This window comes from Barbus barbus, assembly GCF_936440315.1.
Source record: "Barbus barbus genome assembly, chromosome: 25".
NCBI classification, from domain to species: Eukaryota; Metazoa; Chordata; class Actinopteri; order Cypriniformes; family Cyprinidae; genus Barbus; species Barbus barbus.
The window spans coordinates 12,747,192-12,774,092 of record NC_136753.1 but is presented as its reverse complement, the minus strand read 5'-3'; the positions used below and the strand labels follow the sequence as shown (position 1 = coordinate 12,774,092).

The 26,901-nt window shown below is 35.5% G+C and overlaps 3 protein-coding genes across 6 annotated transcripts in view; all 3 read left to right on the top strand.

The window, feature by feature from the left end:
- Positions 1–6,905, top strand: part of LOC306845435 (growth factor receptor-bound protein 2-like) — a 35,709-nt gene extending 28,804 nt beyond the window's left edge. The window contains exons 4-6 of one of the 3 annotated variants that reach the window (XM_079378231.1): positions 1,843–1,965; positions 2,385–2,553; positions 3,900–6,905. In XM_079378231.1, coding sequence (XP_079234357.1) covers positions 1,843–1,965; positions 2,385–2,553; positions 3,900–4,085 — 478 coding nt within the window. In that variant the 3' untranslated portion in view covers positions 4,086–6,905. The remainder of the gene's footprint in view (positions 1–1,842; positions 1,966–2,384; positions 2,554–3,899) is intronic. The other 2 variants (XM_079378232.1, XM_079378233.1) reach the window with 2 other exon arrangements.
- Positions 6,906–7,614: 709 nt separating this feature from the next.
- LOC306845434 (MIF4G domain-containing protein A) lies at positions 7,615–11,418 on the top strand. Of its 2 annotated transcripts, XM_079378229.1 has the most exons (7): positions 7,615–7,675; positions 7,938–8,002; positions 8,143–8,252; positions 8,441–8,596; positions 8,685–8,777; positions 9,959–10,010; positions 10,261–11,418. In XM_079378229.1, exons 1-7 carry the CDS (start codon positions 7,632–7,634, stop codon positions 10,446–10,448), a joined length of 708 nt encoding a protein of 235 aa, XP_079234355.1. In that variant the 5' UTR covers positions 7,615–7,631; the 3' UTR covers positions 10,449–11,418. The 2 variants fall into 2 exon arrangements, with proteins under 2 accessions (XP_079234355.1, XP_079234356.1); XM_079378230.1 differs by lacking the exon at positions 9,959–10,010.
- A 5,031-nt stretch (positions 11,419–16,449) lies between these two features.
- LOC306845479 (ADP-ribosylation factor-binding protein GGA3-like) lies at positions 16,450–25,833 on the top strand. Its single transcript, XM_079378321.1, has 17 exons — positions 16,450–16,870; positions 17,534–17,618; positions 17,730–17,805; positions 17,876–17,974; positions 18,251–18,374; positions 18,482–18,579; positions 19,128–19,208; positions 21,272–21,409; positions 21,498–21,579; positions 21,697–21,807; positions 21,969–22,232; positions 22,664–22,749; positions 22,845–23,002; positions 23,439–23,701; positions 23,851–24,020; positions 24,253–24,363; positions 25,251–25,833. Exons 1-17 carry the CDS (start codon positions 16,831–16,833, stop codon positions 25,359–25,361), a joined length of 2,097 nt encoding a protein of 698 aa, XP_079234447.1. The 5' UTR covers positions 16,450–16,830; the 3' UTR covers positions 25,362–25,833.
- Positions 25,834–26,901: the final 1,068 nt, after the last annotated feature.

Here is a 26,901-nt window from a genome sequence, read left to right as displayed (position 1 = left end):
AATGTATATTCTGTCATGAATTACTCACTCCCCTGTCACTCCAAACCCATAAGACTTTTGCTCATTTTTGAAAGACAAATTAAAAAAATGAAATGAAACCTGAGAGAGAAATTCATAAATACATCATTAATCCGTTTCAATCAAGTGTTTTAATCCAAGTCTTCTGAAAAGGCACTCATTTTATATAATGAACAGATTTAACTGAGCTTTTCCCAGAAGCTCATCCATACTTGCTTGACCAGTGAGGTTTGTTCTCACTTGTCAAACAAGAGCTTCTGCAAGAACAAGTGAAGCCTCAACCAAAAAACGTCACTGTATTGGTGTAATGGACAATGAAGGGCCAGAAATCTCTCAGGTTTCATAAAAAATATTAAAGGGGACCTATTATGCTCCTTTTTACAAGATGTAAAATAAGTCTCTGATATCCCCAGAGTGTGTATGTGAAGTTTTAGCTCAAAATACCCGACAGATCATTTTTTATAGCCTGTTAAAATTGCCACTTTTAGGGTGTGAGCCAAAACGCTCTGATATTGAGTATGTTGCTTTAATGCAAATGAGCTGGTGCTCCCGTAGAAGAGGGCGGAGCTTCAAGAGCTCAGGCGCTGGCATTAGCAGTGCTAGCCTTTGCAAATAAACATTCCACGATTAGTACAAGCCTGTTATCTTTACAGAAAACACACTCTGTTTTAAAGTCAATCATCTGATTATACTGTGCATAATAAATTTGCGTTTATGAATTACTCAGACGGAAGCACGGCGGGATAAAAATAACAACATAGCTGGTCTCATGGTGCATGGCATGCTATCACAAACTTTATAAGTCCCACTCGTGATTATGAGCTCAACAAACTGAAGCGACCGACTCGCATTGCTTTCATATGCAACTTTTAACTACCACATTCCTATGAAGACAGCACCAGTGAAAACAGAGACAATGGTAGCTTTAGCATCATTAGCCTTACAGAGTGCCAAGAAGCTCTTTCAGAAAGGCAATTTGGAAAACAAACACATGACACTTACTTTGTCTGGAGCTGACGTTCGTGCACAAAGCGTTGGTATTGATTCCTACACGTATTGGGGACTTTCCGGGATATTTCCATAGACAATGAAACTTAACCACAGTGTTCTCAGCAGCTCAGATGAGGGGAGATTATGGCAACTTCTATATTCATTAGTGCATCCCAAAACACAACACTTGAAAAGCCTCTTTGGCGCTGACATTATATATCTTCAGCAGCTACAGTAATCAGTAATGTTAATGGTGGAGGCGGACCGCAGCTTCTCACTCAGGGCTGTGTCTATGCTTACAGGGCAGTGTCGCTAATGGGCGGGACTTTTCCCCCTCGGTGACGTGAACAGAGGGAGAATCTGAAACCGCTCGTTCTGAAACTGTTTATGATTTTTTTAGATTATAAATAAATGAGTGGGTGGATTTTTACCATTATAGGCTGGTTGTTTTCTCACACTGCAAAATAATGCAATGAACTATATTTAAAATTACATTGTCAAATTTCTTTAGTTGTTTCTTTTTTGTTCAGTATGCTAGACTTTGCAGTGTTATTGTTACATTACGGCAATGTAATGTCCGATTTAGTACCGATTTAGTTATGAGTCCATGCCTCTTTTAGCAAAAATACCTTTCTAATATACAGTATGTTAAAATACAATCTAATAAACACTCTGTATTTCTAATACACAAGTTCAACTACTGTCTATCCAACAGACCCACGGACACATTATATTACATAAGTTACCCGATCTTTGCATTCTCAAAATTTGAATGTGCTCAGTGCATTCTATACAGTATCTGAACTCTGTTTTGGATTTGTTCTGAACACGCAGCTGGTTTTATGGGAAGATTCCCCGTGCAAAGGCAGAAGAAATGTTAAATAAACAAAGACATGATGGAGCTTTTCTCATTAGAGAGAGTGAGAGTGCACCTGGAGACTTCTCGCTGTCTGTCAAGTATGTATTTGTCATTCTGTTCTATTCCATTCTATTCTATTCTATTTTAATGTTTTGCCAGTTTGCATATGACTGTTCTAGTAATGAACACTAACCCAGGCTGCTGAAATTTTGATGCAGTAATTGAAGCTGTCCGTGTAAATAGGGGCATGTCAATGAATAATTGATGCAATGCAGCACAAAATATGGCTGTTCGCAGCGCTTTATGTTTTATTGCAAATTCATTTTGTGTGGTTTCTAAACTAGGCCAACACTGTCTGAATCATTCAAATAGTTCTCCACCGATAGCTGCAGACCTTAGGGTTCATGATAAACTGAACAGTGCAGTTCTTTACTACAATTGCAATATCTAAGTGTTATAAATGCAGCCGGCTATTGTGTCATTTTCTAGACACTGTTTTTTTTCCCCTTTCCTGTAGATTTGGGAATGATGTCCAGCACTTCAAAGTCTTACGGGATGGAGCAGGAAAATATTTCTTGTGGGTGGTCAAATTTAACTCGTTAAACTCTTTAGTGGATTATCATCGGTCCACTTCTGTGTCCAGGAATCAGCCCATTTTCCTCAGGGACATTGAACAGGTACCACAGGTAGGACTAAATCAGTGCAACAACAATTCAAATTGTTTATATATATATATATATATATATATATATATATATATATATATATATATATGTATATATATGAAGAGTTCATTTGCAAAAACGGATAACTCTGTTTTTAACAATTTTCCAGTCAATTTTCCAATTAATCTCAATCAAACTGCAGTTGTTGTTTTTTTATTAGGTAAAAAATAATTACAAAAATGCTAGCTAACTAACAAAAAACAATAAAAACAAGACATTATTAAAAACATGATTTTTGAAAATGAAAAAAAAGATATCTGTTTTTGCAAATAAACTCTTCATCAATATTCCCTCTAAGCTGCACACGCAAAAATGAGTTGGGAAAGCCATTTGTTTGTATTCTAGTTAAAACGAATGAATTGCAATGCTTGGGTGAACCGCTATAGATTTAGAACCGGTGAATGCGGTTTACAGTTTTCATAGAAAGAGAATGATGTGCGCCAAATGAGTCGCTGTAGAAACCGAATACTTCAACGGTTGCGGACGAAATAGCTCAAATTGAGAGCCAACGCAGACGCGATGACGTGAAATAAAACGTCCTCATGTATTAAAGAAGAGTGGCTTGATTAAGTGCTGGAAATAGCAGGTTATGGGTACAGAACGGTAACAAAACTGTACTTCATAGCGATCTTTAGATAGCTATATAAGAATTCACGTTCACCGTTTGTTTTTGTTTTTTTATATTTAACTTACAGATCTCAGTTTAAATGCTTCAGTTTGTTTTCTATTATCTTCTATCAGTTTAAATGCTTCAGTTTTTTGATATTATATTATGTTAGGCCTATATTATAAACATAATAAATAATTGACCTTGCTTTTTAATGGAGTCACTTATGCGTATCAAGGCTATATTTATTTGATCAAAATACAGAAGAAGAAAAAAACAGTAATATTGCGAACTCTTAGGCTATTGCAATTTCTAATATTGGTTTTATATTTTAATATATTTCAAAATATAGTGTATTCCTGTGAAGCAAAACTGAATTTTTAGTGTGACATGATCCTTCAGAAATCGTTCTAATATTCTGATTTATAATCAGTGTTGAAACTGTTGTGCTTTTTTGTAATATTTTTGGAACCTTTTTTCTTTGATTCTTTGATTTAGGCTAATAAAAAGTTAAAAAGCAGTACAAGTCTTTACTATCACTTTTTATCAGTTTGACACATCCTTGCTGAATAAAAGTATTGTGATCATATATATATATATATACACACACACACACACACACACACACTGCCAGGCATTAAGCCACATTCAAGGCAATATTGTCGTCATAATTCTCAACATTTGTACTTTTGTTCCACAGCATTCCACATATGTTCAAGCTTTGTTTGACTTTGACCCTCAAGAGGATGGAGAGCTGGGTTTCAGGCGTGGAGATTTTATCCAGGTCCTGGATAACTCGGATCCTAATTGGTGGAAGGGGGCTTGTCACGGACAGACCGGAATGTTCCCTCGCAATTATGTCACACCTGTCAATCAAAACATGTAACTTACAGAGAAAATGTTTGCTTGCTTTAAAGCACCTGTGGACATCGAGCTGGGTTGCCATGGAAACAGAAACCACAGCGTGATGGAAGGAAAGGCTCAATTGGTGACGTGGATGTCGATTGGCCAGAAAAATAAAGACCGTGCTGTTTGGAGTGGTTGACAGTTTAAGAAGCACTATTGGCTGAGTGAGGAAAAATGCTCCGGACTGATATTTCCTTCATGTACAGTGTTTCACATCAACTTTGCTTTATATGCAACTTTATTTCATGTTATATGACATCAGCTGTACTAATGAAAAATTGTATGTTGTGTGAAGGAAATTCACAATATCACCAGGATTCATTTTAAACACCATGTTATGTTTAATTTTTATTGTTAAAATGCATCACGCATTTTCATGCTTGATTTTTGTATTCGTATTTTTGTCATCTTTCCAGAAGTAGTGTTACTATGTTATTTGGTGTGGGATTGTCAAGCATAATTTCATCATGCCATATAATTTCTTTTCCATAGTCAAATTAATTTACATGTATTTGTTTTTTTGTCTTAAAGGGATAGTTCACCCAAAAATGAAAATTCTGTCATTATGTTAGGGTGACCATACATCCTCTTTTTTCTGGACATGTTTATTTTTGCATTGGTTTGACCGTTCTATGTAGATCCCACCTTCTCGCATGCCATGATTGGTCAATTATGTACAATCCCTACGTGCTACTGGTTTACTTTCAGCAAGTATGAAACAATAGAAAACAAAGGCAAAAGGTGTGTTTGGCTTGAAGCAGCAGTGCAGACCGATCAGTGTGTGAACATAGATATGTATAGATGCCCCATTCGACCACTTCAAGCAAGTAGATGTGTCCGCCATCTTGGAACGGTTAACTTGACATCATTCACCATACTATGGGTTCACAGACCAATGGCTGTGGCATCTTGGAATATTCATTGATTATTATGGTGAATAACGTCAAATTGATCATTACTATATGATGGATGGCTTATGTATAGCGGTCTATAGAAACAGTTGCTAATGAGGCATCTACATATATATGAAGAGTTAATTTGCAAAAACCGATAACTCCATTTTTATTTGTTTTCAGAAATCTTTTTTTTTTATTACGCAATCCAAGTAGCATCAATCTAACTGCAGTTGGGTTGCTTTGATTAAGTAATATAACTTAAATATAGGTCATTTACAAAATTAAAATTCATTGAAAGTTTTTTTTTTTGCATATTAAAAGCTTGTTTTATAGCAAAAGCAGATAACTCCACATTTCATGTTTTAGAGTAAAAAAAAAACACTCGTTTAATCTTTGTAATCTCCTCAGATGACAATGTAGATGCCTGACAAAGGTTATAGTTGTTGTGATCATAGACTGTGGATGTGATTGCAAGCAACACACTGAGCTTTTCCCTCACCATTGTAACGTGCTGCTTTTGTGCAAGCAAAACGTGAACTTGAGATGCCTTGAAAGTGGACAATACCGGCTTTCTTGACAAAACGTGTTTAGGGTTCAGATCGCGCTATATGTGGAGAATATTGCACGGCAATCATTTTTTTGGAAAGTGGCGTTTATCAGTTTTCGCAAATTAACTCTTCATATATATACATGCATAATATATGAGCATCTGCTCTCTATAGCTCTCGAGGTACTTTGATGTCAAACACCGATCAGTCTGCGCAGCGCCGCTTCAAGCCAAACACACCTGTAACCTGGACAGTTTAGGCAATTTAGAAATCCCAGCCCGGGCATGTCTGGGGAAAAGAGGACATATTGATGAGTACATTATGTACTCATCCTCATTTGTTCCACGTGTGCAATTTTTTTCTGTAGAAGAAATATTCAAAATGTGTTCAGAATATTGGTATTTGTGTTGCAGGTTTGGAACATCATGAAGGTGATGCCAAAATTGCTATTTTTGGGGTAAACTGTCCCTTTAAATCAAAATAGCTTGAACATAATATAATGGTGCCAAAGCCTCTGTAGCAGATCAATGATCAAATGTAACACATTTGGAGCATTTAATGAAGCCCTTTAAAATGGTACTGGGTATATGATTCTATTTGGGATTTTCAGAGAGTGTGTTGGTCGCTCTAGATTATTATTGATTTTTTATTTTTTTTTTGAATATCAAACGTTTGATATATCTGAACAAAATTCAATGATCTGGACTTTGTGCCATCTAGAATGATGCCATATAACTGTGCTGACAAAGGGCTGAACTTGCTCAGATGATATGCATTTTGTTGTAATGTCATGAAAGTTGTAATGTCATTAAAGTTCCTTACCACACTTTATGGGGGCATTAGATTTTTTGAAACTGATGGCTGTATACTGTTCATGATGTAATTTGAGGATGTTTATTTTTGTTTCTGTTTTTGAGTTTGAATTTTTCTTTATGTGGCCCTGGTTTACTAAAAGAAAACAATCAAGTGTATGCATCTGTAAGCCACTTTTGAATGCTGAATTATTTTTTATCTTAAAGTAGAAAGCTAATATACATCAAAGACTTGTAGCCATTCAGTTTCTTTCTACTTGTCAAGGTCATTTTTCTTCAAATTCAATTAATTTTTTTAAATGTTTGATGTATGATGAGTTGTGTTGCTTGTACGCTTAGAAATGAGATGTGTATATACGTCTGTGTCATAATGGAATGTTTTATGTTGATACTAAACCATTTCATCAGCTGCTGTAAACCTCATCAATAGAAATATACATGGCATCCGTTTGCTGTCTGAAAAGTGCAGTTTCATAATGCTGGAGTTTATGTACCCCTGCACAATGTAGATTAGGAGTGAAATATATTTCATAACATTTACCCCTCTTAGGTGTTCATTTTATTGTGTGTGTGTGTCTCAGTGGTTATAACCTGTGTAGTTTAACGGACTATTTCTACATGTATGTTATCTCAGATCAAAAAAAAGGAATTTAGTTACAATATACGCAGAATTCAGAGGAAAATAATAAACTAGTAGTGTGGCTGATATTCTATTGTTTTAAATGAGTGTCAGATACCTCTACTAGAGTTATTTTTGGGTTGACATTGACAAAAAGAGACATTATACCTGCTGCACGACTCTCTTCTCAGTCAAATCTTTCACTGACAACAACTAAAAGAAGTTTTTGTGAGCAACATGTAAATCATATAAACACACAGTAGCACAAAATGTTCATTCATTTTTAAATCCATTATAACGTTATGACAATTCCGACTGACACTTTTTCTCTCGTCTTGGTCGGTTCCACACAAGCAACCTCTACATTTTCATACTTGTTATTTTGTCGCCCTCTAGTGACATCTTGCAAAATAAAGTTGTTTTTTTAAGAACTGCATACAGATAACCTGTGATATATTAACAGTTTACAGAAACTGCAAATAATTAATAATACTACAAATTAGGGCATTTTAAGAGTGCATTTAATTTTAAGATAAGATAATACAAGCCATGGTGGTGCATGTCAGTGTTGAAATCCACCAAAATAATAGAATTCGGAGGCAAGTGTAAAAGCGCATGCGCACTGGCCAGTCCCACGCCATCAGGAAACGAATGAAACAAGCGCGAGGATTCCCCTTGCATCGTTTGAAGCAAGAGTGTGTTATTACAAATTTCTCAATGTTTTGACTTAAATTCGTTTCTTTAACGAAGCTAGAATTTGTGCTAAGTTGAAAACTGCCAAAAATCAGCAAGATGACCAATGCATGCGAGCGAACCTTGTCATGTTCTGTTTTGTTATCATGCAGTACAAGTGATCTTATATTTATTTGTTAAATAAATAAATTAGTTTTAGCCCTTGTCTGTGATGGTATCCCTGTCCTGATTAACGTTACCTTATTTTTTTCTAATTCCAAGCAGCATGGATTCAGCTTGGACGGCTCTTGATGTTGGAACTCAGACTATGTTTCAAAAAGCGATTGACGGTATGGAAACTTTACCTGACTTGCTCTGATAGTTCATTAAAATGCATTGGCAGGGTTTTGAAGTAACATGCCATTAGTTAGGTCTGCAGGCTAAGCACTTAAAAATATCAAATAATTTGTTTTACACCACTTCTTCACAGATCCCAAGTCCGTTGATTTGGAGAAGCTGTCTAACGCCTTTGTAGACCAGTCACTGAAAGACATCTCATTCTGTAAAGATGCTGGCCGCATGTGTTATGCTGTAGTTCAGGTAAGTCTTTCTTATGTTGCTCATTTGTGACCTAGTCAAAACCTAAATCTGATTTCATGAACCTGCATCTTTGTTGTTGTTGTTGCTGCTGCTGCTGTCTACAAAAACCCACAGAGTGAAATCAACCTCTACTGAAACTTTTTTTAAATTATTCTATTACATGGTGAATAATCTCTTGCTCTAAACAGGCAGAAGCTCAGAAAGCTGCAACCAATGTATTCAGGGGAAATCTGTTGACACGTCTACAGCAAGCGTTCACTGCCAGAGAGGAGACTCGAAACCGCTCAGTGCAGGAGTGGGTGTGTTTGGTCACGTTTATGTGCAGCATATTTGATTATATCAAGGTAAAAGATCGCACTTGCTAGTAATATTTTGAATTATCTTATTTATTTTGTCCTCCACAAGGTTTTTGCCTTAATGTTTTATTTGTAGGTGAACAATGCTCCTCTTGCGCCCCTTGTGGATCCAGTATATGACTGCCTCTATAGGTTGGCTCAGCCAGATGCCTTAATGAATGAGGAAGAGGTAAGATATTTCAACATAAATATTTGGAGATAAATTTCACTTTGGGAAGAATTTTTTAATGTCTGCTACATTGGAACCTTAACCTTGTTTCAAATTTATGTTGTCAAATTTCCAAATCAAATAATTTAGTAATATTTATTTACATGTAAAATGAGGAATATATCTAAATTTACAGTATTCATAAAACTGTTGGTGAAATTTACCCAGGCCAGGTGATTTCTGCTGAGATTCTGAGGTTTGCATCCCATGGCATGAGATGATGAGCGAGGGTTCATAAATGGCATGACTGACCCTGTAGGTCATTTGAAAATGCCAGCATACACAATAATGGATAAAACTGTTCAGAATATTAATAATTTATTTTCATTACCATTAACTATTAACTTATTGTTAATATGAATACTGTATGCTTGCGGAGAACTCCTAATATATTCACGTAGTAGCAACAATCCCAATGGTACACACTGTGAGGTAACTATTTCTCCTGCTTATCTGAACATGAGCCTAAATATCAGTGTTTATTCCAACTTTTAAAGGGGGGGTATGTCATTTTTCGGGGCCAAGTACCAAAACAAACTTGTAGCCAATCAGCAGTAAGGGGCATGTCTACTCATGATATGAAGGAGAGAGCGTTCAGTAAAAAAACAAAAGTGGAAAATGTCTACGGAATAAGGCAAGAAGTAGGACTCGTGTAAATATCAGATCAGCTTTCCAGCACTGGAGAGAACTCAAGGAGCGGAAGGCCTGCGATCAGACACCGAGGTTGCTTTGGTTGTTCTCGATAGGTGAGTAACACCGTGTCTACACTGGACGCGACGCAACAGCTAATGTCTGCCTGCACTGGATGCGATAAAGCGACCGTTGAAAATCGTTTGAAATTTGTGTCAGTATGTCATAAATAGAACGCGGTAGCAGTTCTCTGTCTGAGATTTGTCACGCCTCATAGCATTTCCTCACTCAGAGACACGGGGTGCATCTCAATCAGCTCCCTAGCTCACGAATCAGTTGATCGTGTACACTAATTCGGTCACTGGTAAGTAACTTACCAGTGACCGAATTAGTGTGTCAACGGACAACATTGTAGAACATCACCGCTTGAATTAATAAACAACAGACAGGACCGATCTTTTTGATATGATTTTTTATTCTCTTTCAACACATCGTTTTGCTTTGTTTCACAGATTACGTATGTGTGGGGCGGAGCTGTCAAAATAGGGCTGAGACACTTTTGGGGTAGGGGCGTGTTTGTTTTGGTGATTTCAAATATCAACATTGGCTTCCAGAAATTGCTTACTCCACCTTTAATGCTGACGGTTGGAATAAACTAAACAACTGTTAAGATTTGAACAGATTTTAAAACTACGCAGAGTAACATCACTGGAAATAATGACAAAATAAAGTATTTTATTGTCTTGTACTTTCCAGCTTATTTTGGATCAGTGTCAACAACTAAATACAAGAATTTCCTTTGTGTTTCTAACAGGTGGACTGCCTGGTCGTACAGCTTCATCGTGTCGGCGAGCAGCTAGAGCAAACAAACTCCCAGCGCATGAACCAGCTTTTTTACTGGCTACGGGATGGTTTTCTCCTTCAGGAAGACCTCAGCTCCATGACAAGGCTCTTGCTCCTGGAGATCTTGGAGTTCAGGGCCAGTGGCTGGACCCTCACTGACACTGCGCACAAGTACTACTACAGTGAAGTAGTTGACTGAGAGGCACCGAGAAGAGAATGATGTTCCTTGTTAGCATTAGGATTTCAAGCGTTCAGTGTTTGCAGCAGGTCTAAAGAGTACTTCATGGGAGAAAGAAGTGGAAACCCCATGTAATAGTACTGTGGAGAATTATGGAAGAGCCTTGTGTTCATGCATTTGCATGTGTTGTTCAGTGTTTGAGTTTTGCACAGAATGTTCAGTTTTGGTGTTCTCTTGTGAAGTCAGTATCATGAATCTGCACTGGATTTTGATTTGTTGCAATAAGAAAAGAAAACACTACCAGCTCTAAAACTGTGAGCCACCAGCAGTATTCTTGAATGATAGTTGTCTTTTCTGTTTTTTGTTATTGTTAGAGGTTTGATACAATGTACACTTCATATTTTTACAATCAAATGGGTCTAATTGCAACCTCCGAGGAAGATTGTCTGACCTTTACCTGTGTTGTTAATACAGTAAGATACCTTGTAAAAGATTCTTAATTTTATATTAGTTTATAATGGACTACATTGTTAAAGTTTCTATATGGGCCACTATGTGTGAAAAATGTTCAGTCATGTTGGCTGCTGTAAGGATATTTTACAAAATTTGAGAGCAGTGACACTGTCTTGTTTATATATTATAACGTCTGCTGTTTTGAATTTCATAAATAGAACTTTTGCTCTTGCTCTCTCTCTTTGCCAAGTTATAAGCATTCCGTAAACTACATGGTTGTAGAAAAGAATTTCTGACTGTAAAAGTTTGAGTAGTTTTACTAAATTGTAATTGTACCAAGTTACTAAAAATGACGTTAAACGATGCTAGATAAGTATCATTGGATAATATGGTAAAACATTGTGTGAAATCAACAAACTTCAGATTAATCTAAACAAACATGTAAAAAACAATCTTAAAATATGCCCAAAATATTTTAAATAAACTTAAAATAGCTATACATTGTATAATTGAATTATTTTATATTTTGAATATTATATATTAACTTTTAAGAGCTAAATATTTAACTTGCATATAAATTGGAGCTTTATAAAATCACAATTATACAATTAATCCCAATTAAATAATTTAGAACCCATACATAATAGGCAAATTGCTTGTTGCACACATTATAAACACCCACAAGCCAAGACCATAAATTGTCAAACACGGGTATAAAAAACACAAGAGTAACAATTAACTAATCAACTTTTTATACCTCTTGTTTTTTTTAAAACAAAAGATTCCAGAAAGATTCCATTACATAGCTGTGTAGCATTACGACACCACTCCTGGGTTTATTCATGGCTGGCAAGAAGTCACTTCAGAAACAGCAGTGCAATCAACAACCAGAAAAATGCACATTTATACCTTGATGATCATGTTTAAAATAATCAAGTTGCATCAGGCATGTGTGTGATTGGTTACACTCATACTAACCTGACTTCGAGCCAACTGTTTTCCCAGTGTAATCACTAGAGTGTAGATTATGTAATCATGTGATAAGCACACAGTTGGTTCATGGCCTCTCATTCTAGTTCCTTCTGAGGCCTGTTGTTTTAAAGTACCCTTGACCTTCCTAGAAGTTAGGCAAGCACAGAACATATCAACATTTCATGTTACAACACAGAGCATAGAATAGAAATTAAAGAATTGTAAGAACATTTCCACCAATTGTGAGTTTGCATGTCCAAGCTCACCGAATTGAACAAGACAAGAAATTAATGTAGAGAAATCTCTCCACCACCAGGGCCATCAGGTGAAATTTTGAATTGTCTGTATTTCAGTCGCAGAATTTTGCTGTGCAAGAGTAAAGATCAAACATGCATATGAGGTGTCTTTTCCTGTCACTGCTGAGTTTTGTCAGGACCTGTTTCAAAAACATTCATCAGCTTCAGTGCTGATATAAAACAGCAAATCAACATAAACTTTCTTTTAATCTTCCTTTCATGATCTGAAAAAAAAAGAAAAGGCAAATAGAGGTAAATTGAAAATGTCAGTCACACAGTGTACCATATGGGATATATTTTGATTCAAACGCAAATATGAACTTTGCGTATGTTCCCTGTTTCCAGATAATTTTAGCAGCTTTTCCTGATTTATAACATGTTCTATATCATTCACATAACAATGTGTAAATGTATTATTACAGTCTACACATCTGCATCTTTTTTCTCATGATGTTTATTATGACAGTAGAAGTACATATACTGTACAATTTTATAGTTTTTTTTTTTTTTACCAAATATGCTTTCTGCTTAACAATTATTAATATAAAATCATGAATTTGAGAATCATTCATAGATGGTTAGAAGCATGTCTTACTGTTTGTGTATAAGGGCAAATAATGCAAAGTGTACAATCATGGTTTTTTTCTAAACATTCCCCTTTTTGAATCATTAGCTGACATTGTGGCAAAAGCCTATTTGCAGAAATCCCTCTTGCAGACATAATCATTTTTCTGTTCCTGTTTAATCTTCTTGTCTTCACAAGTTAGAGTTTGGGAATGTTTCCATCTCAAGGCTTGCCTTTGCTTTGGTATAACAGCAATCTCCTTCCTGCTTTTACCTTGCCTATTGGGCTGATAGAAGAGCTATTAGTTTTGGATATCAGACAAAATTCTGTATTAATTTGTTTTAAATATCCTCTAATGGGATCTGGTAAAGAAACTGGACCAAACAGGCAAGTTCTTTGTTCATTTTGCATCGACTTGAATGGCAATTATGTGCATCTAAATGGCACCAGGCCCAAGTCAACAGATTTGAAAATCAGTTTGCTAGACATTAATGTCCTTGTTGACTTTTCCAAGGTCTGATTGAATGGCCAAATTAGCTCCAGAATGACCAAACCAGTGGATAAAAAAGCTGGGTAGCCATCAGTAGCACTGCAGTAAAGGTCTACAGGTCCTCCATCTGTTACGCTTTTAGGTCATGTGATTTTGATGGGCTCTTTGTAATTGAATTTATTGGGAGACAACAAAACAGTAATGATTGTGAAGTACTGGGACAAACATAAAGTATTATACAAAACTACTTTCAAAACAATATTAACTTTAAAGAAACATTTTACATTTGTTGTGAAGGTGTGAATACTGAATAAAATTAATTTACTTTAAAAGAATTGTAGAAAATGTAGAAAATTGAAGTTGACAGTAGGCTATATGAACAAAATCTGACCTGTGATACTGATGCTAAATTGTGTATTTCTTTCACCTTGGTCTTTTAGAACAACGTTCCCAACATTTTTCCAGGTGACGCCATAAACATTCAAAATGTCTCAGCAAAAGCATCTGATAACTGTCGTATGAACAATTGTGACTGTCCATACAAGTACAAACATCAAATAATTTGTGGTAATTCATAATGGAAGCAAAATAAATTTTGTATAATCTTCATATTTGGAATTAAAGGAATCCTATCTCAGACAGGGATTAGATTGAGACATGATTAGAACATTTAAGTTTTTTTTGTTTTTTTTACGTGCCAAACATTAATGTTTATGAAAGTTTTTTTTTTTTTTTTTTAAGTGAAATGTATAATATATTCCTCAATAAATATCAGAAGATAAAGTAATCCCCTATGGAAGCCCGTTCCCGCCACCTTAAAAAAAAATATAATTCTGTAAATCATAATAATGAGATACTTTCTCATAATTATTAGGGCTGGGTATTGTGACCAATTCTGCGATTCGATTCGATTCTTATTTTTATGGTTTCGATTCGATTCGATATCGATTAGCTATCAATATTTCATTTAAAATGTTAGTTTTGCAGACATGGGATCCATATTTTGATATAAATGCTGGTAACTGAAACTCTCCTACTTAAGTTTATTACTGAAATACACATCTACATTAATAATAGGGTGCACACAGTTGTTTTTTTTTAGTGGAGCAATTCGAAAGATAAGTGAAGTGACATTCAGCCAAGTATGGTGACCCATACTCGGAATTCGTGCTCTGCATTTAACCCATCCAACGTGCACACACACAGTAGTGAACACACACACACACACACACAGCAGTGAACACACACACACACACACACACACACACACAGCAGTGAACACACACACCGTGGCCAAGCCTCGCCTGGGTGAACCGCCTTCTTGATCATGGTGTCTCCCCTGCCAGGTAAGTATATCTATAGATGGTGACACCTTCAGGACGAGAGGTGAATATTCATATCCTCTTACGTGAAGCACGCGCATTAAGAATCGATTCGGGGATTTCCCGAATCGATATCGTTGCGTTAAACTGAAGATCGATTAAAATCGGAGAATCGATATTTTTTACCCAGCCCTAATAATTATGACTTAAGTATCTCGTTATATTGAGAAAATGTCTCGTAATAATGAGAAACTTTCTCATAATAATTACTTATTTTCCTCTAATAATGAGAAACTTTCTCATAATAATTACTTATTTTCTCGTAATAATGAGAAACTTTCTCATAATAATGACTTATTTTCTCGAAATAACGAGAAACTTTCTCATAATAATAATAATAAAAAAAAAACAAATAAAAAAAAAAGACTTACTCCGCGCATGCGCAGTGCATGAGTGGCGGCACGCTAGTGATATCTGCTGGTCAAAGCCATGCAGGAACACCGCAAACAGCGCTTGTTCTGTAATCTAAAACTGTATAATCTATCATTAAATAACGATGTCAGATAAATGATCTGCATGTAGTCTTGTTCATTTGTAGCACGTACCAGCAAGTTGCTCTACCAGATAGTTACGGCTTCAAACATTCCAGACTAATATTTCATTTAAGAAATACAGGCATTTTATGAAGAAATTAAAGCCATTATGCATATAAACTTAATTTATAGATGTCTATTTCATTGATCTATTAGTTTTATTAGCTGTCCCTTTCATGCATCACATGCTTCATACAAAGCCATATGGCGGCGCGAACACATCGCGAGGCTCAGCGTCTTACCAGATTTTGGAAAATAGTGTTAATTTACCTGGTTATTTCATTCGTGTTCGCGCGATCCAGTTCTGCACTTATATGTATATAAAACACTATATTCTTGCACTTCTGGTTAGATGCTAACTGCATTTCATTAGCTCTGTACTTGTACTCTGCATAATGACAATAAAGTTGATCTCATTTCTAATCTCATTTCAAAAGCACAAAGCATCATTGTTCGTTACCATGGCAACCGCTTGGTCTTCAGCATCCCACACCGCTTCTTGCAGGACAAACGCTTAACGTGAAAAATGCTTAACGTGGCTTGAAGTACAAAGACAGGCTGAACCAAATTCAGTACATAACTTAATTATCATGCATACTGTATATACAGGCATTCAGGTGGACCCAAAATATGAATGCAACGCAAAACAGCAACTCTTATGCAGCATTTTCTATAACGGTTTTCTATAGGAAAACGCTTAACATGCAACTTTGGGTGTTATGTTCAAATTCTGGGTTGTTATGCTTGCCTGTATGCATGATCAATAATACTGTATCCTGAATTAGTCATTGTACTTTAAGCCACATTAAGCATTTTTCATGTCCTGCAAGAAGCGGTGTGGGATGCTGAAGACCAAGCGGTTGCCATGGTAACGAACAATGATGCTTTGTGCTAGCGAGAGGAGATTGGGCTACTGTGGGCTTATGCATTTGATGCATATGGAAAGTGACAGCTAATAAAAAACTAACAAATCATCGAAATTAACATCTATTCGTTAAGTTTATATGTGTAATGGCTTTCATTTCTTCATAAAATGCGTGTGATTTTTGTTGGAATATATTCCTCTATATCTGAAGCCATGAACTTCATTTTCTGGCAGAGTAACAAAAGCAGATAATTTATCTGAAATCGTTATTTAATGATAGATTATACAGTTTTAAATACAGAACAAGCGCTGTTTGCCGTGTTCCTGCATGGTTTTGACCAGCAGATGTCACTAGCGTGCCGCCATTCATGCACTGCGCATGCGCGGAGTAAGTCTTTTATTTTTTTTTTATTTTTTTTTTTTTTAGGAGTAACGTTAAGTCATTATTATGAGAAAATAAGTCATTATTACGAGAAACTAAGTCATTATTATGAGAAAATAAGTAATTATTACGAGAAACTAAGTCATTATTACGAGAAAGTATCTCATTATTATGACTTACAGAATTATATTTTTTCTTAAGGTGGCGGGAACGGGCTTCCATACATTTAATAAATGTCTGACAGAAATTATTGCAGACGTATTCCAAATTTAAATGTAATTTCCGAGACCGTGATTTACATCATAGAACGCTATTGTTTATTCTCTTTCGGAAGACCACGCGCCACTAATTATCACACAAGCTCGAGAATGTCACATGACTGGAATGTGTAGCTCGCTTTAGTCAGCTGTGCCTACTGTGTGATCATGGCGGATCAGGAAGGAGAGTCACTGGAGTCATGGCTAAGTGAGTTATTGTGCTAATACATTAGCAGAATACGATTTAATTTTACTCTGTAACGTCTTCGAGATTAACAATCACATCCAGATGCTGTTTGTGACCAGTTGTTTTGACATGTCTCGGAGAGTCTGTGATATTTATACTGACACGACACCATGATGGTTAGACGCAATATAAACTGACTCTTCCTAGACCGCATTTTAGGTGTTAATTCAATTCAGCAGAATATTTGGGACGAACGTTAAACGCGTCTATTTTGCACCTAAATGTCTAGGTAGGCAGCTCACTAGGTTTTGAGACACAGACGCATTTGTGATTAGCAAGTATACCATTTATTAAACTCCTTCTGAACTGCTGTTCCTAAAATAGTTTAACTTAACACTTCTTTGCTATCTCTGAAACTTCAGTTTTAAGTAGAAAACCAATAATTTTGTCTTAAACTTTACTGGCATGTTGCACAGTTTACTGAATGTAAACTGTAAAGCAAACCTGGAATCACACACTATGATTTGGTGTTGCTTACTTGTCTCTTGGGATACAAACATCTGCTAATTGCACAAATTTAAATGTAATTTGACATTTTGTTATTTTATAAATATGGTAAACCAAAAAAGTATAAAAGTAACAATTTGAAAATTGTGATGTTTGTGTGACTCTTTTTCTTGGTAGACAAAGCCACCAATCCTTCCAACAGACAAGAGGAGTGGGAGTACATTATCGGCTTCTGCGACCAAATCAATAAGGAACTTGAGGGGTATGTTTACTTTTTATAACTGGTACATGAAACTGTCTTCTTATAGGCCTACATGGGGACACTAAGTGCGTTTCTTATAAATCAAGTGAGAATTTTGTCTGTATGTTGCAGCCCACAGATCTCGGTCAGATTATTAGCGCATAAAATCCAGTCACCACAAGACTGGGAATCGTTACAAGCACTAACTGTGAGTTTATCTCCTTAAAATAATAATAATAATAAAATAGTGACTAACTAAATATAGATCATTTTTGCAGGTTTTAGAAGCTTGCATGAAGAACTGTGGAAGAAGATTTCATAATGAAGTTGGAAAATTTAGATTTTTAAATGAACTCATCAAAATAGTTTCACCAAAGGTAATGATTTAAGTAAACTATCTATTTCAGGGGTCACCAGACTCTGTCTTGGAGGGCCGGAGTTCAGCTTCAGCCCTAATTAAAATCACGGAAGCGGTCAATCAAGGGCTTACTAGGTATACTTGAAACTTCCAGACAGGTGTGTTGAGGCAAGTTGGAGCTAAACTCTGCAGGACACCGGCCCTCCAGGATCAAGTTTGGTGACCCCTGATCCATTTAATACAGCAAAATCAACATGAAATGTTTTAATGCTTTTATCCTTTTTTTATCCTACAGTATTTGGGAGACAGAGTATCTGAACGAGTGAAGACTAAAGTAATAGAGTTGCTTTACAGCTGGTCAGTTGCTTTACCAGATGAGGCAAAGATTATAGAGGCCTATCAAATGCTAAAGAAGCAAGGTTCTTTCACCACAAATATAAACATTTATAAGAATATCACATACTTAATTTCTGTGTTCCAGTTTCACAAGCATGTCTAGTTCAGTTTTAACCACATTCTTTCTCAGGCATTGTAGCAGAAGACCCAGTGGTTCCTGTGGACAAGACTCTCGTTCCGTCGCCACAGCCCAAGAATCCAGTGTTTGACAATGAGGAAAAGAGTAAGGTGAAGAAGCACATTAGAGTATCAGAGATTAAACGCATATTCTGGGTTTGGTACCATTAAAGTTTTATTAAACTGTGCCATTAAATTAGTTTCTTGTTTACTAATTACAAAGCTTTAAGTGGAACCTACAATGGAAGTGATACATCTTCAGTGGAATTGAATGAGGCAAATACATAAAGTAAAGGTTAAAATAATTACAGTTTCAAATGTGTGTTAAAAGTTTTAGTTTGATACAATTATTTACTAACCTTTTCTGGGAGAAGTTGCATACAATTTATAATTTTGTTACTGTGACAACATAAGGCCATAAACCAAAAAAACCCTTTAAAAATTTCACAGCTTAAATTTGAGCAGAAAAGTCAATGTGAGTGATTTTATGAGATGATATTTGTTTTTTGAAGTTCTGCTTTTTAAGCTCTTGCTTAACTTGTACTGAGCCTGGAATTTTCTTTTAAGGGGAACGGTTTAGACCACAGTGTGAGCCAATGCTTGTGATCCATCTTGTTAAGTTGTAAACCATTGTCTTTGTTTAAAATTTGTCCCTGCAGCGTCTTGCAGAACTTCTTAAAAGTAAAAAGCCGGAGGATCTTCAAGAAGCCAACCGCATTATTAAGAACATGGTCAAAGAGGTGAGGGATAATTTTATGCTAATGTTTTAGAAAATATATGTTAAAATTAGTGCTGTCAAGCAATTAATCGCATCCAAAATAAGTTTTTGTTTACATAATATGTATACTGTGTATATTTATGTATATATAAATACACACACATGCATGTATATATTTAAGAAAAAATTTACATTTAATATATTTATATTAGTGGTGTCAAAATTAGCGCGTTAACGCATGCTATTAATTATTTTCAGATTAACGCGTTAAAAATATTAACGCAAAATAACGCAGGGGCGGGGCTAGGGTTGGCCACCCCATTCGCAACTGCTGCCTCTGTCTCTTTTTTTCTTGCAAAGGATTGCGTTTATTTAGATGCAGAATGTCTTTATGACCACATCAAACGGGAGAAGTTTCTGACACATGCTCTATACGTCGCCTCCACGCCAGACGCGAGTCAAACAAGCGCGTAAAAGATACTGTGCTCGTAGCGCGCACTCTTCAAATACACGCACAAAGGTGCCGGTGCGCGCTGTAGCCTATATCATTTCATATCATACAGCGAAAGAAACTACGTGCATGCAATGTCGTAGTTATGCCGTCAGTTAAGGCATGAAGTTACCAAAAAGGCGATTAAAGCTGCCTTAAACTGTGTGCATGCATGCAATAGCCTATTATATATGCGTCACATTTAAGTACATGTCTCTGAAATGGTTTTAAAAACTGTCCTGAGGCACCCTAGCACTGTCTCCCTCATCTAAAATACCCAATTCAACTCATTCGCTCATTAGTTGAGACTTTCAGACCTGAAGTGAGTCAGAAAATGTAAAGAGATTTGTGAGAAAATAAGATGCATGTCAGATCCCCATCACCTTCAGCAGCAGCAGCTTTTAAAGCAATAGCAGGCAAATAAGAGAACCAGCTGCTGTGATGTCTATTAATCCAAGAACAAAAGAAAAAAGAGGAAATCAATAACTTTTATAGTTTTAAGGGGTTCATCTATATTTAATTTAGAATTTAGTGTTTGGTAAGTATTCATTTTCTGTATATTTCTGCTGAAGGGCACAGCTAGCTAAATATGTCATTTATTATAATGGGTTCATGTGAAGATTGTTTTAAGTTCACTTAAATTAGACGTTAAGTCTAATAAATGTTAAAATTGATAGCTCTCAATTATACTGTAATGCTGAACGGCTACAGTCAATGGTTAAATATTCAGGGGGCAAAAAATGTTTTTTTATAGAGACATCAGTAGTATTGATATCAGTGATGCTGGCCTTCAATCATGAAAAAGATACCATTAAAGAAATATAAAAAATATACTGTCTTTATGTTGTTTGTACATTGTACATTTGAAGATTGTTTATTTAAAAACTTGAATGTTAGGTGGGGTTAAGCGTGATTAATCACGATTAATTTTAGAAAAATGTGTGATTAATTAGTTAATTTTTTTAATCGATTGACAGCACTAATTTATATATGATATAAATTATGTGAATATAAATATATACATTTAAATATTTTTTAAATATGCTGTTATGTGTGTGTATTTATATATATATACATAATAAATATACACAGTATACATATTATGTAAACAAAAACTTATTTTGGATGCGATTAATCACAACTAATCGTTTGACAGCACTAGTTAAAATATATTTAAAAAATTTTAAGTAACAATTATTTGTTAGAAACATAATGAATTATTAATTTATAAATCTATCTATGTCTTGGGGGAGATGCACCACATGACATATTCATAAAATATTGTCATAGTCAAATTTTTGACATTTTAAGAGACTTACTGACCTTGACACATGGTCTGTTATATGGTATCATTTTTTTCTGCCTATTAGGTTTCTTGTTTTAATTATTAGTTTTGGTACTTTTCTAAGAAATAATAATAAGATATTCTTTTGGTATAGTTTGGTATAATATAAAAATGCATTTTAATTAAAAAATCATGCTCATGCTCACATTTGCGTCATGTCATTGATCCTTTTGTTTACTCCCTGCATCGTTGTGCTTGAACGAAGAATAGATTCCTCACATGGCTTATAGGCTTCTTGCTTTGCTTTCAGGATGAGGCTCTACAGCAGAAAGTTTCCCATCGTGCCAGCACCCTTGAAGAGGTGAACAACAGTGTGAAGCTCCTTAATGAGATGCTAAGTCATTTCAAAAAAGATGAGTCGACGCAAGAAGACAAAGAACTTCTAAAGGTGAGCCACCTGAGTTTAGATCTGGTCACTGCTGGACTTAACCTGTAATTAAATGTATCTGACCATGTGCAACTTGCTTTGTTCATAGGATCTGTATAATGACTGTGACAAACTTAGAACTGCTGTCTTCAGACTTGCCACCGAGACAGATGATGATGACTGTGCCTTAGGTAATGCACACTAGTAAACAAAAACTCATTTAGGTATTGAGCCAATAATGTATTATAAATAAAATAAAATAAAACTTCCTCTGTTCTACATGTACCTTCTGGTCGTCTTTGGTGCAGGCGATATTTTGCATGCTAGTGATGATCTCTCACGAGTCATCAACTCCTATAAAAAGATTGTTGAAGGACAGATCATTATGACTGACATACCAGGATCAGCAGCTTCAGAACGTATGTATAATACCAGAATTCTTACACTTCATGTCTTAATGTACTAATTCCATTTTTTTTTTTTTTTTGGTATCTGAATAATCTAAAGAGCTTGCAGGATTTATCAAATTACTGCCCTGAAAATGCAATTCAGGGTGAGTTCATGTTTTTCATTTGTTTAGGCACCACTGGCAGAACCTCTTTGGAAATTTTGATTGATCTGGCTGATTTGGACTCTGGGACTCCTTCACCCCTTAAACATGTTTTGACTTCACCTCAGCACTCTGATTCTCTACCAGCTGACCTCCTCGCACTTACTCCTTTAGTTGGAGCTCAGCCTTACTCTTCCAACACGTCCTCTGGGTCATCAAGTTTCCAAACCAGTTCTCCACCAAGCCAGCTTCCCAGCAGTTTCTCTCTTCTAGATGACGAACTTTGTTCATTAGGTAAAAATGGCCTGATAGTACTTCTACAATGTAAGATAGATATTTTATTTAGAATGTAATACACTACCTTTCAGATGTTTTCAAAATCCAGATAACGTTTTATAATATAAAAAACTTTAATTTAGAAAATAAAAGCATGTCCATTGTTTTTTTTTCTTTTTGCTATACAGCATACTACTTTATTAGAATACAGCAGAAGGTTCATATGACACTTAAAATGGATATAATAGCTGCTGAAAATGTAGCTTTGGCATTACAGGAAAAATAAAATGTAGAATATGTTCAAATAGAAAAGTTTTTTTTAGTTTACATTGTTTTATATAATAATGTGTTTAAATATAATAAGTATCAAACAGACACCCAGGCTTCATTTTTTCTTTGAAGACAATCTCATTGTTTAAAATTAACACTTTAAAATTACTACTTTGCAGGCCTTACTAATCTGGACTCAAACTCAAGCAAGTCAGCAGAAAAGAATACAAAAGAAGCCCAAAGCAATCAGTGGATTTCTTCACAAGTAAGATTACTAGAGTGCTTGACATTTAGGTTAAATATGGCTATACAAATCTGGATCTTATGAATTTGTTTTTTTTTTTTTTTTTTGGTTGACAGACTCCCAAACCAGTGATTGACCTACTTTGCAGTTCTGCTCCCTTAAATCCTCTCATCTCAACAGCGCCACCTGCCTCTGAAGCTACCTCAGTCTTTGAAAACTCCCTCCAGCAGAGCTGCAAAGATTTAGCCATGCTGGACCTGGACAAGAGTAATAGGTAGTGAGAGAATTAAATAAAATAAAGTAAAGTATAATTAGTAGTAAAGTAATAGCAATTTAAAAAAGCATCATGGTTTGGTTCAGAAACAGATAGAATCGTCACATTGTTATGAGCACCAAATCTGCATATTAGAATAATTTCTTAAGTGTAATGTGACACTGAAGATTGGAGTAATGGCTGCTGAAAATGCAGCTTCTTCAGCACAGGAATAAATACATTTTAAAATATATTCTAGTGTGTTGAATTGATGCCATTGGTAAATGCCAGTTGTTCAGTTTAATAGTAGCATTCATACATGGAAGGAAAGGGGCACACATTGCACACTCTATTATTAGAGCACAATCTATTATTAGAGCCTTTAATTATGATCAAAGTGCTAGTAGTGGAATGGCTTATGTTTTTAAACGCAGCTAATTGTTTGTTCTTTCTGTAGCAGCCAGTTCAATTATTCAAGCTTGGGTAGCAGAGAACTTAGAGCTGGAGAAGAGAACATCCATCCTGCATTAACCACATTCAGTTTGCCCACTGGAATAACACCAGTGCCTTCTGCTTTAACCTCTGCCAAACCTCAGAGCTTTGCGCCAGACAGCCCTCTCTTCAGATCACTCTCTCCTACATTACCCACCAGTCAGTCACCCTCAGGCTCGGATATCTCCCTGACCAGTGTCTTTGTCCCACTGGAGGCCATTAAACCAAGTAAGGCCAATAAATGAATATGGATGCTGTTGATAATACGTTCCTTTTGTTCTGATAATAGTTAAATCCAGACCAGTCTATATCAGTTATTCCAGCTTACTTGCCTGTTAGGCTTAGTACTGTGTTTTTTTACTTTTATCTTTTCACAGGTAAGGAGTGTCCAGTGACAGCCTATGATAAGGATGGTGTTCGTGTGTTGTTGCACTTTGCTACTGACCACCCGCCTGGTCGCTCTGATGTTCTGGTGGTTGTGGTGTCCATGCTGAACACAGCACCACTCTTGGTGAGGAACGTAGTGCTTCAGGTTGCTGTGCCAAAGGTGAGAGGCACAGAATACCTTTTTTTTTTAATGTCCCGCTGAAGTTTTAACAATAATACTTTTGCATATATGATTTAAATTGATCCTAACAGCACACAGTTATTGTTTTGTCATGGTAGATAAGCATTTTTACTCTATGGACTTTGCAGTTCTGAATAGCTTTTGGTTTCACATGTTTGCAATTGTTTTGGTTCATTCATTTTTGTTACTTTTTATAATTTGTGATTGACAGTCTATGAAAGTGAAACTGCAGCCCCCTTCTGGAACAGAAATGGCCTCCTTTAACCCCTTCATGCCCCCCAGTTCCATCACTCAGATCATGCTGCTGGCTAACCCACTGAAGGTGAAGAGAGACACACACACACTTACTTGGCTATCAAAATAAGGACAATCCATAAACTTCTGTTGTTACATACAATTAGTAGTAAATACTAAAACCTAACCCTAAACTTAAAAGAAAAACAGAGCTTGAGATTTAAAAACAAATTAATAAAAATCTACAAATACAAGTAAAAATATATGTACAAATTTTTTACTTATTTCACAAATGAGGATGTCCTCAAAAGTTGGATTTGTGAGATGTAGCTTACTTCTGGGTGCAAATTTATCCCCATATTTATGAGACCCTTGTCTCAGCATTATTAGGACATTTATTAAAGAGAAGTAACTTAATGGCACCATATTTGTTTTATCTTTATTGCCTACTGTAGAAATAAAAATATTGCTTTTCTGTTGTAGTAATGTTTGGTTTTAATTGCAATAATCAGTTAGAATTTTGGCAAAATGTATTCAAATAAAAGAAAAGGGTTGTAACACCAGTTACAAATTGAGCACGTACATTTTCTAAGATTGATTAATAGGATCAAAAATGACACCAAAATCAATAAATTATACTATTAAATCTATCTCTTTCATTAAAAACCATTTACTAACACACCAACTTAATGAAATGTATCACCAATAGCACCAATAAGTGAATTATATATAATTTTGTTTTTATATTAAATTGTTTTTCAATATGGGACTTTCAATTCATGCATACCATGGAAGCACTGAACAGGGAAATGTTTGTCACCATATTTAGAGAACTAAAAGCTCAGCAATATTTTGTGCTAGTTAGTTGGACTTTAACTAGTGTAATTTAAAAAGCAATTGCTTGAGTGCTTACATGATACAATTTCTATGATAAACTAAATGGCTGTATTAAATGTATTTGTGTTTCTTTTGCAGGAGAAAGTGAGAATGAGGTACAAGTTGACATTCATCATTGGAGATCAACAGGTCACAGAGTCTGGAGAGATAGACAAGTTCCCTCTGGTGGAAACATGGGGTCATTTGTAGCTGTGTAAACATTAATTCTCATGAAGACAATTGATGATGGATGAACCATCAACAGTTTCACAGAGAGATTTAATGTCCAGGACAATACCTTTGACGCACTGGGTGTTAAACTTGTGAATCCCAATCTGAGTAATCCCACAAATGTCTTGATGTATCAGTCTTGGTCATTAGGAACTATTGTCATTAATATAAATGTTGCCTATGAGCATTTGAGTCATAATGGGTCATTTTATTGTTAGCCACAACTAAACTATTCAATTCATACCTCATCCTGAAAGCAGTGGAGGGTAATGTGATGACACTGGATATGTTACATCTTTTCTTTCAATCTATTTTCCTTGATGTGATGCATTAGTTTTTATCGATGTTCTGAGATTGACATATTTATTTAATTACTATTCAGATTTGTGGTGTTTGACATGGCTGGCCTGACTGGTTTAAAGCCAAATTTAATTTGTTTTACATCAGATAACAGTCCCACAAAGAAGTGTGTGAAAGATGGTGCAAAGCATACTTTGACTTCTGTGTTTTTGAATGAATGCCAAGTATCTTCACTTCATTTCCTTTTTTTATACACCGCTGGAAGGAATCACTTATATAGTGTTTTTCTGATGTATATAATTGGAGAGGAAGTTGTTTTGATGTTTTGGTAGCTTTACATTTTGGGTTATTAAAGATGCCATTGTTTATATTATCATCTTTGACTGTTAAAACTGTTAAAAGTGTTATTATGGAAGTTATTTTTATCTTTCTTTTGGTATGCCTTTTTTTTTTTTTTTTTCAGCGGTTGCCTCAGTTTTTTTTTTTTGCTTTGCTGAATGTGTCCAGCAGTGTATTTTACTGAATGTGTGTGGGTGTGCATGGATGTGTGTGTGTGTGCGAGAGTGAGAGAGAGAAAGTGATGGTGAAAATCATATGAATAAAATTGACTTTCTAAATTATTTCAAAGAGCTTCATGGATCTTATAATGCTGTTCTTTTTAGTTTTTAAGTAAAATTTGCAATTCAACGCAATGTATACGGTTTTAAAGACAAATAAATGTTTTGAACAATTGTCTGAATTTACATATAGCGATATAATGTGTGTGCTGGTTGCTTTCTGTTTGGTCCAGTTACGCACACTCAGTATTGCTGCAAAAATGCAGCTGGTGACACCCCAGCCTGATTTTGTCTATAGGCAACAGGGAGGATAAGGGTCAGTCATGGTTATTGATATGTAATTATATTTTCTCTAAATTGCTCATCAAATTGTCAAATTTGGGCAAAAAGTCCCTACAGATATTTTATTTGGAAAAATCTAAATATTCGATACAAAAATAAAACTTTTTCTTTTGTCCAGACTGATTTAATAATAATATTCTTTTGGTTTCTCAATTTGTAAATTTAAGGACTGTGTCCATGTACCTATAAAGACTTACAATATACAATATCCTCTTCCAGCAATGTCAAAGCCTTAGTTAAAATCCTATAGGCCTATGTTGTGCACAAAGTATAGGGGAGAGTGGGGGCAGTTGCAAAATGGCTTATTTCTTCAAGCATGA

What these genes read in the sequence shown, in the direction of transcription:
- LOC306845479 (XM_079378321.1), top strand. Translation starts at nt 16,831, where the DNA reads ATGGCGGATCAGGAAGGAGAGTCACTGGAGTCATGGCTAA. An exon ending in TGATGATGACTGTGCCTTAG is followed by an intron (nt 21,580 to 21,696) that starts GTAATGCACACT and finishes TCTTTGGTGCAG; the next exon opens with GCGATATTTTGCATGCTAGT. An exon ending in ATCAGTGGATTTCTTCACAA is followed by an intron (nt 22,750 to 22,844) that starts GTAAGATTACTA and finishes TTTGGTTGACAG; the next exon opens with ACTCCCAAACCAGTGATTGA.
- LOC306845434 (XM_079378229.1), top strand. Translation starts at nt 7,632, where the DNA reads ATGAAACAAGCGCGAGGATTCCCCTTGCATCGTTTGAAGCAAGA. An exon ending in GCATATTTGATTATATCAAG is followed by an intron (nt 8,597 to 8,684) that starts GTAAAAGATCGC and finishes TTTTATTTGTAG; the next exon opens with GTGAACAATGCTCCTCTTGC. An exon ending in CCTTAATGAATGAGGAAGAG is followed by an intron (nt 8,778 to 9,958) that starts GTAAGATATTTC and finishes TTTGTTTCACAG; the next exon opens with ATTACGTATGTGTGGGGCGG.